This window comes from Tribolium castaneum, chromosome 2 (genome assembly GCF_031307605.1).
Source record: "Tribolium castaneum strain GA2 chromosome 2, icTriCast1.1, whole genome shotgun sequence".
Classification (NCBI taxonomy): domain Eukaryota; kingdom Metazoa; phylum Arthropoda; class Insecta; order Coleoptera; family Tenebrionidae; genus Tribolium; species Tribolium castaneum.
The window spans coordinates 26,125,911-26,141,593 of NC_087395.1; the positions used below are offsets into that span (position 1 = coordinate 26,125,911).

Genomic DNA, 15,683 nt, shown 5'->3' on the forward strand with positions numbered 1-15,683 from the left:
AGTCCTTCAAATTAATTTCGTCAATAGGCCGACCGAAAAAGAGCCTAATTAGGGGATCTACCGCCAAACCTTGCGTTTTAGATCAAACATGCATAAACAAGCTCTTTTGAGATATTTTTACGGTCTTAGAAAGCGCCGCAAATTTAATTAAAATCCACTATGCGCTCGCACAAGTTTAGTTATTTATTTTGCAGTCTAGTGAAGGATAAGTCCGCCTCCTGGCTAATACTATATAAAATATAAATACAGTGTGTTCTATTCGAGATGACAATAATAAAAAGGCAACGAGGATTCACATCTGGCTCGACCGTTTTAAAAATGGATGACCGCAGTTAGGATCACGTAAATATGAAAATCAAATCGACTAAACTAAACTCGCGGTCCGGTGCATGCGTCGCGAATTTGCATTTATGAATTACAAATAGATTCTCTATAATATTTTTCAAATGGCGCATCAATTTTTCAAGCCAACAGGTTCACATTTTTTGCCCTTTCAAAACAAAAAAAATTAATTAAAAGACAAGTATTTAACCCGGCGCATCCACCATTTTTGTTATTGTAGTTTGTGCGATTTTTATAATATTTTTGTTAAAAAGTCGTTTCAAAACAAAACTTTGCAGAATAAATTAAAACGACACATATTTAACCCGGCGCATCCACCATTTTTGTTACTATAGTTTGTGCGATTTTTATATTTTTGTTAAAAATTAAAAATCTACCACGTTATGTTTGAAAAATAGAAATAACAAATGACTCTTTCTAAACAAAAATGTAAAAAAAACATTTTTTTCCTTGGCATTGCTTTTGTACAGTTTCTTAAAAATTTTTTTAATTGATTATTTCTGTAGATATTTATACATCCGTTTTTAAAATATAGAATAAATTTTTCTCTGATTCTTTTTTTGGAATTATTTTGTAGACTGTATCCAAAATTCTTTAAGAAACACCTCGTCTAATTATACATTTACAAATTCTCTTTAAGTTTCCTTTCTACGTCTTTTTAGAGACGATTTTATAAATATTCAGATTTTTTCTTTTTTTTTTTCTTAAAGCTTCTTTACCTTTATTTTCTAGATTAACTCAACATTATTTTATAAACATTTCATCGTTCCCTAAATCCCTCTTTAGATTCTATGCTACGTTTCTTTAAAATTGTTTTGTAGTTTCCTTAAATTTTTTTTTTCATATTTTTATTATAAATTTTAATTAAGATTATTTTCTGATTCTTTTGTAAAGCCATCTGAGTTCTAAACACCTCTTCTACATTTTCTAAATTTTCTTTAGGGTTCCAATAAAAAAAATTAAAAATTTTCATTTACAATTAATTTAGATTATTCTTTAGCAATGTTTCGTAGTTGCTCCTTAGATTGTTTCATAAACTTTTCTCTTTCTTCTTTATAATTATTTCCTAAACTCTACCAAAAAAATGCTATTATTCATTCGTTTAGAATTTTTCCATGATTATTATTTTTTAGCATTGTTTCTGTGCAAGATTTGTTGACTAATTCTAAAAGAAGATTTTTCCCCACTATTTTTTTATAATTTATCAATGAAATATTTGGAGCACAATCCTCTAATACTATAGAATTCACTATGTTTTCGAGTGACCTCAAATAGTTCTAACACTTTTCTAGCCAGTCTTGGAACTCACCAAAATTGCAAAAAATTGGCAACACTTCTAATATGTAATATATAAAAAGTCATGCATTTCTGACTTGTTTTGCAATTTTCTTCATTTTTGTAATTTATTTTTTAATTAGTAAAGAAGTCTTTCATTTACAGAAAATAACAAATTTCAGAGTTGAATTCTTAAAATTTTGGAAACTAACGTGTTACGAAAATTTTCCAAATTCATTGAATAATTTGATTAACAAGTTATTACTTAACAATTAGTGTTAATAATGAATTCGGCTTATTTTAAGTAGGATTTCGGGCTGAAATATGCCTCTGAAAGACTCTTAGGTTTCGCCGAGAGTTGCAAGTTATCTTCAAAGGCTTGGAAACGGTGAAAACGTGAAAATGTTTGAACTGAAATTTTTTTAATCTAATCGTAGTTAAGGCATCAGTTTGATTTCGCTCGACCACACATAATTACCGCATTTATAATTGATCGAAGACGGTAGGTTCCGGCTTAATTTCCGGTGCGGCTTAATGCCCTTAATTTTTTGAAATGTTTCCAGTGTGGAGCCATCCGTCTTCGGAAAGCTCCGGGCAAGTGTCTAGTTTAAATGAAATTAAAGTAATCTATAACACTAGCAAATGCCCCGAATCGAGTAATTAAAACAATGCAAAAGTGAGTCTTAGTGCTCGCTTATTATTCATGAAAATGTTGCGTTAAAAACGCTCAAAGAGAAACTTTCTTAAGCGTTGATTAACCCAACGCTTTGATGTTGCTTTTTTCTAGTTTCAGCTCCAAGTCGTGAGATAAAATTGCGATTTCAGGAGCTCAATTATTAGTTATTTTCGAAATAAAGTCGGATTTTGACCTCGATTTAGCGAGCGACAGGACGGAACCGTGATAAATGAATCAAAAACGCGATCGATGAGGGGTGAAGTGACACGAGGCGTTTTTCTCCTTCCGAAATTTAATTGTGATGCAAATTCACTAAAAAATTGGGACTTGTGGCAAAAAAATGCCTGCTTTTTCTAGGGAAAAGTGTGCGTTTTACTTCAGGAACTCAATTACAGCTTAATTTGTAGTTATTTTCGAAGTAAAGTCGAATTTAGCTTGATAAATGAGTCAAAAGGGCGATCAGTGGCGGATGAAGAGACAGTGAGTCGTTTTCTCGTTTCATTAATTTAATTATGTCGCAAATTCCTGCCAGTTTTTACGAAATTCCCCCCCTAAACAAATAAATTTTTAAATTAAGCGGAAATAATAATTATTAAAGTCCTTGACGTTTCCTTATTTTGGGAAAATTCTAAATAAAACTACTAAAGAATTTTGAAGAAAATCTAAAAGAAGCATTTAGAAAAAAATATATAAAAAATATTAAAAAAACGTAAAGAAGGAATCTCTAAAAAAATATAGAAGTGTAAATTTTCAAACATGTAAAGGTCAGTAAGGGACTGTTTCAAATCTGGAACAGCCTGTGTAGTTTAATAAATAACTTTTAAATTATAATGTAATTTTTCGGCGTTTGTTTGGAGTGAAATATTGATTGGGCCCCGCGTGGGTGATGTATGGTTTATTTAACAATTTAGTAATTTTATGAGCAGTTTTTGTCATTTCGCACTTGATAATATAAATTGATTCTGGGGTAATTTATCGTTTCATTTTTCAGTACATGTCTATAAAGCGAGAAAGACGGACGATTTGTTATTTTACGACACGTCTTAAAATTTATTGCCCATCAATAAATCATAAATCAGTGGCGAAAATGCTCCACACCTGTGATTAAAACTCTACTTTTGTTCGCTTTGCTTGCGGTGGATTTTTATTCAGGCCGAGTTTGTTTCGTCTATTTGTCAAGCATTGTGTTTACTTAAAAGCACTTAGGTCGAAGGAAGCGTAATTTAATTTTTAGACCTAGAGAATTGTTTATTTAAAAGTCTCCTAAACCGAATAAAGTTGGAGTAGAGTGCACCGCAAATCTGTTTGGGAGCATTAGCGGCAGAAAATTTCCCACTGAATATTGATAAATTGAAATTAGTTCGGAAACCGTAGTAAATGGTTTGATTCGCAATTTACGTAGCCAACCGAAATTAAAAAATCTGAAAAGCCAGTTTGAAATGACAGGTATTTAATAATGAGAAACAGGCTCCACTCCAACCCTTACATAATCGTTAATTATACAAGACATCCTCTCGACAAAATAATCAATATCTTCCGGGGGTGTATTACAAGCCGAGAAAAATGCCCCGGAATTTCAAATCTGGCGTAAAGACGGCAAATTGAGACGGCAGGGATTCGCACCCTTTTAGGGTTGTTTTTTTTTGGGGGGGGGGGGGAGGAGGTCAGGACAAGGCTTCGTTAGACGAACCAAATATAATTTATTTAAATAATTAATTGTGTTGGGTTACAAGACTTGTCAGCAAGTTGGACCCTAATTAAATCAGGGTGACATCAGACGCCACCACAACAAAAAAAACGTATTGTGAAATTTTCAGATTACGGCCTAACTAAAACAAGTTAAAAATCACCCCATTGTTTCTCAATTACGGCTAAACTATTCGAAAAAGTGGAACTATTTTGATTCATACCGATGCAAAATGATCTGGGGAATCGATTGGAATCAAAAAAAGCGCCAAATTCCCAATAGTTTTTTAGTTATGAATTTTTGAGTATATGATCTAATTTTCGCTTTTATTTGCATTTTCTCGAAAACTATAAGTCGGACAACAATAATCTTTTTTGCAAATGATAGATCATTAAAAGGGCTTTCCAACGATACTACACTTCATGGGGTTATCTCGAATAGTTCCGGAGCTATTGCTCGAGAAATGTTCCGGGTACCCAAAATCGACAAAAAATGCGACGAAAATTGAAAAAATCAAACATCAAAAAATCGAACATATGGACTTTTTGTGGACTTTTAACAACTTTTATGAGTTGTTAAGACATGTAGAAGTCCATAAAAATCTACTGGAGTGAGTTTAAAAAAAATTTTTTTTTCACCTCTTTGAAGGTAAGTGTAAGTCAGGAAATTTGAGCAAAAAAATTGAAAATTTTAAATTGCGTGAAAAATTAGTATAATAGAGAAAAAAAGCCGCTGAATCCAATGGAACAAACCGCACTCCTCTACGACTTTTAGTTTTCGAGTTATGAATTTTTTTAATGAATAAAATTTTTCACTATGACACATAGCTACCCTAAATTTAGGCAAAAAATTTTAAATTTTTAATTCTAGTGAAAAATCGATATAATATGTAAAATGAGCCGTAGAATTCATTCGAACAAACCGCAATGCTCTACGACTTTTAGTTTTTTTTTTATGAATTTTTTTAGTGAAAAACTTTGATCGCCTCTGTAGCCGGAACCGTTGCCCGGAGCGGCTCCGGGTTTGGTCGAAAAAATAGATAAAATTAAGCGCTATCAGATGGTTTTTTGTTCGTTGCTCTAAGTCTTACAGTTTCCGAGAAAAACGCAAAAAAAGTTTCCATTTTCACTTTTTTTCAATTTTCAATCGCCAATTACGGCGAAACTATTAAAGATATCGAGAAACGGAAAAATGGAGAATAACCGGAATAAAAAACTCTACAAATTGGCATAAGACTCAAGGCGATATCTCGCAAAAAAATTTCAATTTTCAAACGCCGATTACGGCCAAACTAAAAGAGCTAGGAGAAAACGCTTTTTTAGATCGGAAAGAGCACATAAAAATCTATAAGATAGAGTCGGTTTTATTTGATTTTGAGACACTTTAAAAATTGACCGATTTCTAAGGGGGGGGTGTTAATTTTTTTTAATTTTTTTTATTTTCTCATTTACGGCTAAACTATTCTAAAAAGTGGAACTATTTTGATTCATACCTATGCAAAATGATCCGGGGAATCGATTGGAATCAAAAAAAGCGCCAAATTCTCAATAGTTTTTTGGTTATGAATTTTTGAGTATATGATCTAATTTTTGCTTTTATTTGCATTTTCTCGAAAACTATAAGTCGGACAACAATAATCTTTTTTGCAAATGATAGATCATTAAAAGGGCTTTCCAACGATAATACACTTCATGGAGTTATCTCGGATAGTTCCGGAGCTATTGCTCGAGAAATGTTCCGGGTACCCAAAATCGACAAAAACTGCGACGAAAATTGAAAAAATCAAACATCAAAAAATCGAACATATGGACTTTTTGTGGACTTTTAACAACTTTTATGGGTTGTTAAGACATGTAGAAGTCCATAAAAATTTACTGGTGTGAGTTTAAAAAAAAAATTAAAAAGCTGGTATAATACGAGCCGCAGAATTTTTCAACCCAGTCTGTCATGTTTTCACCGTTCGATCGCCAATCAGACGCAGATTCCGTTGAATTTAACAACAAAGTGTTATTCCCGTGAAAAGTAAAAAATTTGAAAAATCCAGCCGAAAACCCGCCACCGTTCATTACTCGCTTAATTTTCGCCCTTGATCGTAAATAAATTCGGGCGTTTCGGAGCGTATAGGTCAGCTTTTCGCGTCATGAATAGTTAATTCGTTGGTTGAAACCTTTCTAATCCCCGATGTATTATTTAAAAGAGTGTTAAGTTAAACCAGAACACGAGATAATATTATTAAAAGTTGGTGCGTTATGTGTGAAGTTTTAGCGAGTGGCGTAATAGCGTTATCCTGATTGGAGCGGAACCTCCTGGTGAAGCGGAATTACGCCGGAACTTCATCGGAACCGCTGGCCTCCAGCGACCCTTCTTCAGGTACTAAACTTGGATGGGCCCTCCCTGGGGCCCGCACACTCTCAAATATTTTTCAACTCTACATATTTCACTGCGTTAATTGCTGGCGGTGTTATTTAAACCGGTGACACGGCTTACTAATGACACCGCTTACATCCACCACCGTTTTATTAACTCGAGGGACAACAAACTCCAAGAAAAGTTACTCGGGCCTTTGTTTGCACGGACTTTTGGTAAATAGAGGCTTGTTGCACATTTAGGACAAAGTGTTTGACGGGAAAATACACACAGCCGGCTGCCTGCAATGGATTTGTTTGGACACACAACAATTTAAGGAAAACACACTCTTCAACACTTTACATTCGGGTAATTAACAAACTGGGGGAAATGATCGATGTTCATTATCGACGTTACTTTTGATTCCTCGCTCTTTGCAATTTGTATTCGCAATCACGCGGCGTGATTTACGGCTCAATCGTTCGCTTGATATTTTACTATTACAGGCAAACAGACACGCCTCCAAATCAAAATTTTGAAAAATTAAGTCGGAATAGTTAAAAGAATTTTAAGTTAAATGTGATTCACTCAATTTAGCTAGTTTTTGAGGAAAATTTCGTTAAAAATAAGACCAAAAATTCACCAACTTAAAACCAAAATTATCCTTTATAGACGAAAACGCAATTATTTCCCAAAACTATGTTAAAAATTGACCAAAAACCATCAATTTTTTCTCAGTTACGACAAAACTATTCGAAAAAATGGAACTATTTTAATCCTTGCCCATGTAAAATGATCCGGGGAATCGATCGGCATCAAAAAAAATTGCCAAATTCCCAATAGTTTTTTAGTTATGAATTTTTTAAAATTTTACATATTCTTGCATTTATCTGCAATTTTCTCGAAAACTATTAGTCGGAGAGCGATAGATAGTTAAAAGAGCTTTCCAACGATAATACACTTCATGGGGTTATCTCTAATAGTTCCGGATTTATTGCTTAATAAATGTTCCGGACCCCCGAATCGACACCAAAATAGCGAAAAAAGTTGGAAAAATCAAACATCAAAAAATCGAACATATGGTCTTTTTTTGGACTTTTAACAACTCTAGAGGGTTGTAAAGGCATATATATGTACGAAAAACTATGATAGAATGAGTTTAAAAAAAATAATTTTTTCACTTTCTTGAAGGTAAGTTATATTACTCATGAAATTTTAGCAAAAAAATCAAATTTTTAAATCTCATGGAAAGTTGGTATAATACAGAAAATGAACCGCTGAATTCAATGGAACAAACCGCATTGCTCTACGACTTTTAGTTTTTGAGTTATGAATTTTTTTAACGTAAAACTTTAAACGCCTCTGTATTCAGTATTTTTTTTTATTTTCCCAATTACAACTAAACTATTTGAAAAAGTGGAATTGTTTTAATCCCTACCTATGCAAAATGATCCGGGGAATCGATGATAGCGAAAAAATTGCCAAATTCCCAATTGTTTTTTACTTATGAATTTTTTTAAATTTTACCAATTCTTGCATTTATTTGCAATTTTCTCGAAAACTATTAGTCGGAAAGCAAAGGTCTTTTTTGAAAAAGATAGATAATTAAAAGAGCTTTCCAACGATAATACACTTCATAGGGTTATCTCTAATGGTTCCGGAGTTATTGCTCGATAAATATTCCGGATACCCGGAATCGACCAAAATAGCGACAAAAATTGAAAAAATCGAACATATGGACTTTTTTTTGGCCTTTTAACAACTCTAGAGAGTTGTAAAAGCATATATACTCGTAAATATGAAAAAGTATGATAGAACGAGTTTTAAAAAAATTTAATTTTTTCACCTTTTTGAAGGTAAGTAAGTGTATTATTACTCAGGAAATTTTAGCAAAAAAAAATCAAATTTTTAAATCTCATGAAAAGTTCGTATAATACAGAAAATGAGCCGTTGAATTCAATGGAACAAACCGCATTGCTCTACGACTTTTAGTTTTTGAATTATGAATTTTTTTAACGTAAAACTTTAAACGCCTCTGTATTCAGTATTTTTTTTTATTTTCCTAATTACGACTAAACTATTTGAAAAAGTGGAATTGTTTTAATCCCTACCTATGCAAAATGATCCGGGGAATGGATTGACAGCGAAAAAATTGACAAATTCCCAATAGTTTTTTTAATTATGATTTTTTTTATTACCCAAGTATTGTAAACTTTTATTTTTTACTCTTATTTTTATTAAGAACTTTTTCTCTACAGCTCTTATCTATGTTAAATAGTCCATCAAGTTTAAAAAAATAACCCTGATTCAACCACACAGTAAATAGGCTTATCTGGACATTTTTAGAGCCAAAGTCATTCAATACAAGAATTTTTTCTTCTCCATCAACTAAATCTAAATCGACTTCTAATGTCTAACGATAATAAATGTGAAGGTTTTTCAAATTTAAATTGTTTTTCAATAATATCAAAATTTAAATCTTTATTCGGATCTAAGCTTATTGATGCAGGCGATTTTGGAAAAGATAATAAATTCACTGCTCTCATGAGGACTTTGTCCGAATTATCTGATTCGCTTACATCATCACCTTCAGCATTCGCCTTTGGCTCTGCGCTGATTTCATCAGCATTCTTTGGAACATTTTTGTCTTCGAGTCTGGGCAGGTCTTGTTCCTCAGTTGCTAAAACATTTTTTGGATTCGCTTCGCTCATAAGAATTTGTTGTGTAAATTCAGTATTTTTATTAATGCACTATCTTACTATCTAACTATTTAATTTGTGCCAATAACGTTGATGACCTTCATCTATTTTCGGGACTATACCCCAAGGACAGCCTCCAATATTTCTTCTTATCAGATTCAGATACCGCCAATAAAATAATAAAAAAAGAAAAACCGCCAGGCGATGCAACACAATATACGATCCTGCACGGTTTATAACATAACCATACGCTCATACTCCATTGACATTTGACATCGTTGTTTACAAACATTTACAAATGACAGCCATTGAAATGATGACAGCACAGCTGCAACACCGCAGTCAGTAACATCAGTAACGTTTGAGGTTATCTTCTTCTTCTTGTTGGCCTCAACCAAGATACCTAAAACATATGGTATACCGACTGCCTATCTTTCCTTAATAAAAAAAATTGGTCAAAAAACTTATATTTTGGTCAAGCACATTAAATTTTGTGTAACGTCAAACTAAAACAAAGGTTATGTTATTTTGGAGTTATAAGATTAGAAGGAAGCGAAGGAAGTAATAACGTTTGACGTTATATATTTATTACGATTATTAATACAGACGACAGTTTGTTAGATTTTCTGTTATTTGATGTTATGATTTAATTGATCTGGTACGTATTGTGTATAAATTTTACAAATATAGTAAATGTCTAAAAAACTATCGCTTCCAGATAAAAATGGATACAAAAAAGTACGGAGTCAGCTTATCGGCTCTAAAAAGTTTACAAGATTTCCAGCGTTCGCTCTTGAATAAGAAACGAAAAAAATTAATTAGAATGCCTTTTGCAGTTGAATGTTTGGTTTCCTTCAATGATGGAGAACCGTATCGTTGCGGTATAGTAGCAGACTCGGGACTTGTGTCTTCTGAATTATTTGGTGTGATTTATTTGAAAAATCGGGTTGCATCCAGTACTGAAACTGATACTACTGTGGTATTTGAGGGTAAAGGGCCATTACTTAAAATGTCTATACGATTTGATAGTAAAGACGACAAGGATGCTTTTATGACCAGCATTCAAAATGTTCTAAGGTAAGTACAACCAAAAACCGAACATAAGTTTCATTTTCTCATGGTTTTATTTTTGTAGCTCGGATTCAGATAGTGGCGATAGTGTATTACAGTAGTGTATTATTTGTTATACATTGATTTGGCTGAATAAATAATTTTTTCTTCTCCGTCAACTAAATTTTACAAAATGTGAAGTGAAACAGTTCCGATTTCGCGTCCGATATGAAACTGTTTGGCCCAATTAGGAGGAAAAAGCCCGATTGTTCGAATGGAATTTGGTAAAAGTTATCTGATTGCGCATAAATTGCCCGAATACCAATTTTATATTTGATTAGATCCCTCGATACTCCTGATACACCGGAAAATTTCGGAGATAATTTAATCGAACACAGACGAGGGAATTGTTAACGGTTGTTGTATGACTCAGTGTGCGATTAATTCATTGCTTGAATAAGCCATCACTAAATTAAATCGAACTCTTCCGAGCAAAATAGAATAAATCAATCAAGTTTGTTTCAAAGCGGAATGATAAAACGAACTTATTACTTTTACAAATACGGTAAATCAAAAGGAAAAACACGAACTTAATTAATTACTTTCTCGAACAAATAATACGGTTTTTAATACAAAATGGTGGCGGCGCCGCCATATTATAATTTCAAATCACTTCATTTTGTTTCAGGTGCTTATGCAACAACACGAACACTCGCTCCACTGATTGAAAAATACCAAAGGACTTTGCCCCCAAATTTATTTAAAGTCGCACAGTGTTTTCCAAAAATATTTGTATTTATCCCTCTGAACACAAGTCTTGCCGTGTTTGTTTTATTAAACAATAACATTCCTATCATATCACAGAGAGGTAATTGAAATGTTTCAACGGAAGGCAAATATTTTAACAAATGATCCGAAGCCCTTGAATTTTAATAAAACATAGCATTACTCAAAACATTTATTATTTATTATCACAAGTTGTATCATTTTGTTCCTCTTCAGACGAATCCTGCGCCGAAATTTTCTCGATTCTCTTCGGCAAGATCATCTCGAACGCAGCTTTGAATGTTTTGCCTTCACTAACTCGGAGCAATATTTCGAAAACTGAAAAAACACACTAGCATCTGTTCCGAATTGTTGCGACACTCAAGGCCACTTGTGTCACAAAACCTGGCCTACCTTGATTTATAGTTAGGACTTTTCGATGGTTTAGCCAGAAATACTCGCTTATGGGAAGTTGGCCGTGATCTATTCCTTGCTCTAGTGCTTTCTTGTAGCAAATACCCTACAAACCTACCAATAAAAATGTTACTAATAATTCTTAGTAACCACCTTATGGAAATTATGGTCAACTAGGCCCCCTATGATATAAACCTTGTCTTGCTGTAGCTCGGTGATGACTTTATCGCTTTCGCTGCTTAAATAAACCAGTTTTTCCTTCGTAAAAATATCTAAATAGTCTTGGGGGCAAAAATTAAGGTCCCAGTTTTCAAAACCGTGGTGTTTTTCCATTTCTGTCTTACTCCGGCCGTTGAAACTGGTCAAATAGAGTTGCATGGGGGCCTGAGCGCGCCTATTTTCCGTATAAATTCGTAAAATTTGTTTAATAGTTTTAGCCATGTCCTGGAATAAGTTTTGTTGATTTATTTGTTCACACAAAAAATTGTGGCTACTTTATCGATCATTAAGTCGTCGAAACTTAGGTCAATGCACACGGTGATTTTACACGGACTGTCTTTCATTTTCATGCGTTTGAGTTGCTTGCGACTGGGCCCCAAATCCACGTTGTTTAGCTTGGCTTGAATCCGCTTTTCCTTGCTTTTGAGGCGTTCTTTCGCCCGTTTTTCCTTCTTGACTTGTTGCCATTTGAGGCACTTTTGGTACTTCTTCATTTGGCGTTTGGTCAGTTGCGAGATTTCCACGCCGTTGAAGAGTTTTGGGGCACAAGCGATTTTTTTCGCTGGGATGACATCAGGGTTTGGGGGCGGTGTCCGAGTTGTGTCATCACAAGCACTCATTTTGTGGTTTTTGCACGTTAAATAACGTTTTATTAAAAAAATATTGGTTTTTAACCTCACTTTAGCACGTTTGACAAATGACGTTTGATCCCACTGAGCGATAAAATTATGGATTGGTTAGCACGGACGTGATAAATGAGGATAGGCGATTGAAATCAAACAAATTGTGTTAAATGTGATTTATTGTACGATAAAAACAAACGTATGTACAAATTTTACATTTCAACGAAACTGAACCAGATAAATAATCCACCTGACCAACACAATTTATTATAAAAAATGACACTTGATGAAAATACTGAAAAAATAACACCGTCATTAAATTACGCAACTGTATTTCGTTCATTTACAGTGTCTATAAATGTATTCACGTCATTTCGGTGAAATGATTACTTTTCCTGATGGTTCTTCGTGTCCTTGATACTTTGGTTTTCCGTGTGTAAAAGGCAAATATCGATATTTAATCATGTGCTGAAAAAATATTTAAGTCACTCGCTCCGCTGTCCTCCCTAAACATACCTTAATCTGTCTCTTCATCGTGATACAGAACAGAGTAATGAAATACATCACTAAAATCGGCCAGAATACTGGTATATTACAAAACTCAAAGAACGTACAAACAAGACCTACAAGAGTACTCTTCGTGACAGAATACCAGAATTTAAATTCCGGTAATCTTCGGATAAACGGCCGAAACTCCTCGTTCGCCCGCGTCGGCAATTCGGGACCATTTTCCTCAGCTAAACAACAAATCAAAAAAATATATACGAGATAAAAAAAATTACCATCAAAATCCATCGCTGGATCGATCTTAGGTGTCAAAAATGCAATGAAGAGATTTAAGTGGTATATGCCCAAGGCGTACGTTACGATATACCAGCCCTGCAAACAACAATTTTATGCCATAAAATTTCTTAAGATAGATTTCGTTAATTCATTTAAGAATATATACTGTAACTTGGCATAGTAAATGCGCCACTGTGATTGGTGGCTGCTAGGCAACGCGACTCGCGCAATTCGAATTTGGACCAATGTCTAGGCTGCGCTAATCTGAGTGACGTGCCAAGTTTTAAATTTTATTAATGTTATCATTCTGTCAATTGCATGTTATAAAATGACAATCAAAATAATCAAGATGACTTTGAAAAAAGGCCGGCTTGATTTTCGCGTTATTGGAGATGGTGGAGAAGGCAGAGATGGTCCCATGAATAGTTCTAGAATAATTGAAAAAAAATACCTGTGCGTAAAGCACTCGTGCCATAAAACCTAGGATGAGTAGGAAGGCAGAGAGCCATCGGGTTTTTTGCCATGGGACTGTCCTGTCCACCACTCCCTGGTACCACTAGAACAACAACAACTATAAGTACCTGTTTCGTGACAACACGAAGCCCGAAACCCAACAGAAGCGCCAGTGTTCCCAACCACCGAAATCGCGTGTGCGGCGTCCATCTATCCAACGTACTTTGGTAAATCTGCACACAGCGACAATACAAAAGCACTGGCACTTTCAAAAACGGTCACAAAAAATTAGGGTTACCTGTCCGAGGCGAGTCCACGCTTGCGAAACAGCACTTTTCTTCGAACCGGGGTTCAGTAATTCCTCCTCCATGGTGGGGTCACCTGAAATGGGGGCCTTGTTATCAAACGACTCGGGGGGCGCGCACGATACGAACCTATCTGTACATTAATTAAATAAGAGCGATGTTATTTACAAATTGGTTAATTTAATTTCATTTCGGACACGTCGATTCATCCATTACAGCGATGACAAGTAAATGATGACAGGTTTCACCCTATCCCTAGGCGAAAATCACTAAAAACTTAATCGATTTTATTATTTATAACAATATTTTGGCGCCTGCAAGGCAAGCCTGGCGATTAATTACAACGTCCGGAACGTATTGTGTGTCATTGATTAATTAATTAATGAGTTATTGTTGAGATTTGTTGCGTTTTTCCGTGGGCTGTGTTACGTTGGTACGCTGGGAAAAAAGCACAGTTGACGTTTTTGTGACAGTGGCAAGTGTCATTTCATATTTACCAAATAATTAGGTATTTTCTTACACAATGGATAATTACGAGAGTATTTTATTGGTGAAACCTGAAGTTTTTGTCTTCAATATCCCGCCACGGACGTCCAATCGCGGCTACAGGTGAGCACCGGTGTTGTCAGTGCGAAAAACCGGATATACGCCCCCTTGTCTCACTTCCAGGGCCGCTGACTGGAACCTAGCCGAACCCGCCTGGACGGGTCGCATGCGTCTCACGTCCAAAGGCAACGAGTGTGCAATCAAGCTCGAGGACAAAAACAGTGGCGAACTCTTCGCCAAATGCCCCATTGAGACATATCCAGGCATTGCAATCGAGCCCGTGACTGACTCTTCCCGGTATTTCGTGCTCCGCATCCAGGACGACAATGGTTAAACCCAGCAATGGTTTTTCAGGCGCTAAAAGTTGGATTTTAGGCCGGACCGCCTTCATTGGCATTGGCTTTGGGGACCGATCTGACTCCTTCGACTTGAACGTGGCGCTCCAAGACCACTTCAAATGGCTCAAGAAGGAGAAGCAGATCAGCGAGGAGCCCGCAAAGCCGGCCCTGGACTTGGGCTTCAAGGAGGGCGAGACGATCAAAATCAACATGAAAATTACGGTAATCGCAGACTGTCTCTCTCGCACGCACACGAGCGCGCATAGCGTGCGCTCTATTCGGGCTAGAGGTGGGACTGTTAATTTATTATTATTTTTTTTTGTAGAAGAAGGACGGGTCTGAGGGCAGCGGCCGCTCGAAAGTGAAGCCGGGGAACGGGGGCGGTTTGGGACTGCTGCCGCCGCCCCCGAGCGGCAAACTGCCGGCGCCCCCTGGAAGCTCGCCGGCGGGGTCGCCGGCACATGCCCCCAAAGTTGATAACTCGGGGGGCGAGTCTTGGGGGGAATTTGCATCAGCGAGGTAAAAAATTCCATTTTGGTTTTGTGTTTTAGAAAAATTAATTTCAGTGCGACATCGCCAGTTCCTCCAACAACAAATAGTAATTGGGTACAATTTTAATTAGTGTTAGGTGTTGTACTTTAGAGTATATATTATTCTCAAGTAGTGAATCTAGTTTGTCTGGTAACATGTTGTGATTCACTGCAATAATATCATTGAAAAAAAAGTAAGGAAAAACATTATTTTTATTGCAGATTTATTGTACTATATTGTATATGACGTAAATGGAGATTTATTGTTCAGAATATAATATATTGTGCTTAAATATTATAGTATTTATAAAAGTTAGAAATTAGCGGTATTGAAGCATTTTTATTAACTGTTTGTTTCTTTCACTGTTTTGTCTTAATTGTTATATAAATTCTATTGCACATTCCAGATATTTACTTTGTATTAATAAAACCTTTATGACATAACTGAACAAAAACTTGGTTATTTCCACCGCAGCCTCCTTCAAAAACACGAAAGAGAAGAAAAACAAACAAGCTGTGTTTTTGTTTAAATGATCAAATTTTGCTTTTATTTACAATTTGCTCGAAAACTAAAAGTCGGAGAACAATAATCTTTTTTGCAAATGAAAGATAATTAAAAGAGCTTTCAAACG

General features: G+C 35.2%; 3 protein-coding genes and 1 non-coding gene across 8 annotated transcripts; 2 read left to right on the top strand and 2 right to left on the bottom strand.

Annotated features, from left to right (window-relative positions):
• Positions 1-9,308: 9,308 nt before the first annotated feature.
• LOC103314371 (uncharacterized) lies at positions 9,309-10,989 on the top strand. Of its 3 annotated transcripts, XR_010332960.1 has the most exons (5): positions 9,309-9,683; positions 9,744-10,102; positions 10,161-10,359; positions 10,417-10,640; positions 10,764-10,911. It is a non-coding gene; the product is annotated as an uncharacterized LOC103314371 (transcript). The 3 variants fall into 3 exon arrangements; XR_010332961.1 differs by lacking the exon at positions 10,417-10,640 and having other exon boundaries at positions 9,315-9,683; positions 10,764-10,989; XR_010332959.1 differs by lacking the exon at positions 10,764-10,911 and having other exon boundaries at positions 9,315-9,683; positions 10,417-10,747.
• Positions 10,990-11,020: 31 nt separating this feature from the next.
• LOC661441 (uncharacterized protein) lies at positions 11,021-12,223 on the bottom strand. Its single transcript, XM_967597.5, has 4 exons — positions 11,749-12,223; positions 11,408-11,698; positions 11,255-11,360; positions 11,021-11,179 (listed from the first exon to the last, which is right to left on the bottom strand). The coding sequence occupies exons 1-4, from the start codon at positions 12,091-12,093 to the stop codon at positions 11,037-11,039; spliced, it is 885 nt and encodes a 294-aa protein (XP_972690.1). The 5' UTR covers positions 12,094-12,223; the 3' UTR covers positions 11,021-11,036.
• Positions 12,224-12,257: 34 nt separating this feature from the next.
• LOC660276 (uncharacterized protein) lies at positions 12,258-13,917 on the bottom strand. 3 transcript variants are annotated; one of them, XM_015983790.2, is made up of 7 exons: positions 13,767-13,917; positions 13,631-13,713; positions 13,331-13,435; positions 12,879-12,975; positions 12,613-12,833; positions 12,444-12,564; positions 12,258-12,391 (listed from the first exon to the last, which is right to left on the bottom strand). In XM_015983790.2, exons 2-6 carry the CDS (start codon positions 13,700-13,702, stop codon positions 12,466-12,468), a joined length of 594 nt encoding a protein of 197 aa, XP_015839276.1. In that variant the 5' UTR covers positions 13,703-13,713; positions 13,767-13,917; the 3' UTR covers positions 12,258-12,391; positions 12,444-12,465. The 3 variants fall into 3 exon arrangements, with proteins under 3 accessions (XP_015839276.1, XP_008198503.1, XP_975894.1); XM_008200281.3 differs by lacking the exon at positions 13,331-13,435 and adding an exon at positions 13,461-13,565 and having other exon boundaries at positions 12,258-12,564; XM_970801.5 differs by having other exon boundaries at positions 12,258-12,564; positions 13,767-13,916.
• A 110-nt stretch (positions 13,918-14,027) lies between these two features.
• Positions 14,028-15,461, top strand: LOC661395 (uncharacterized protein). The gene is made up of 5 exons (XM_008200280.3): positions 14,028-14,246; positions 14,307-14,512; positions 14,559-14,743; positions 14,847-15,040; positions 15,088-15,461. The coding sequence occupies exons 1-5, from the start codon at positions 14,161-14,163 to the stop codon at positions 15,137-15,139; spliced, it is 723 nt and encodes a 240-aa protein (XP_008198502.1). The 5' UTR covers positions 14,028-14,160; the 3' UTR covers positions 15,140-15,461.
• Positions 15,462-15,683: the final 222 nt, after the last annotated feature.

Coding starts and splice junctions, on each gene's coding strand:
- LOC660276 (XM_015983790.2), bottom strand. CDS start 13,702: ATGGAGGAGGAATTACTGAACCCCGGTTCGAAGAAAAGTGCTGTTTCG. Junction 12,976..13,330: donor CACGAGTGCTTTACGCACAG/GTATTTTTTTTC, acceptor TGTTGTTTGCAG/GGCTGGTATATCGTAACGTA. Junction 12,565..12,612: donor CGATGAAGAGACAGATTAAG/GTATGTTTAGGG, acceptor ATATTTTTTCAG/CACATGATTAAATATCGATA.
- LOC661395 (XM_008200280.3), top strand. CDS start 14,161: ATGGATAATTACGAGAGTATTTTATTGGTGAAACCTGAAGTTTTTGTC. Junction 14,247..14,306: donor ACGTCCAATCGCGGCTACAG/GTGAGCACCGGT, acceptor TCTCACTTCCAG/GGCCGCTGACTGGAACCTAG. Junction 14,744..14,846: donor AAATCAACATGAAAATTACG/GTAATCGCAGAC, acceptor TTTTTTTTGTAG/AAGAAGGACGGGTCTGAGGG.
- LOC661441 (XM_967597.5), bottom strand. CDS start 12,093: ATGAGTGCTTGTGATGACACAACTCGGACACCGCCCCCAAACCCTGAT. Junction 11,361..11,407: donor TTGACCATAATTTCCATAAG/GTGGTTACTAAG, acceptor GTAGGTTTGTAG/GGTATTTGCTACAAGAAAGC. Junction 11,180..11,254: donor AGTCCTAACTATAAATCAAG/GTAGGCCAGGTT, acceptor GTGTTTTTTCAG/TTTTCGAAATATTGCTCCGA.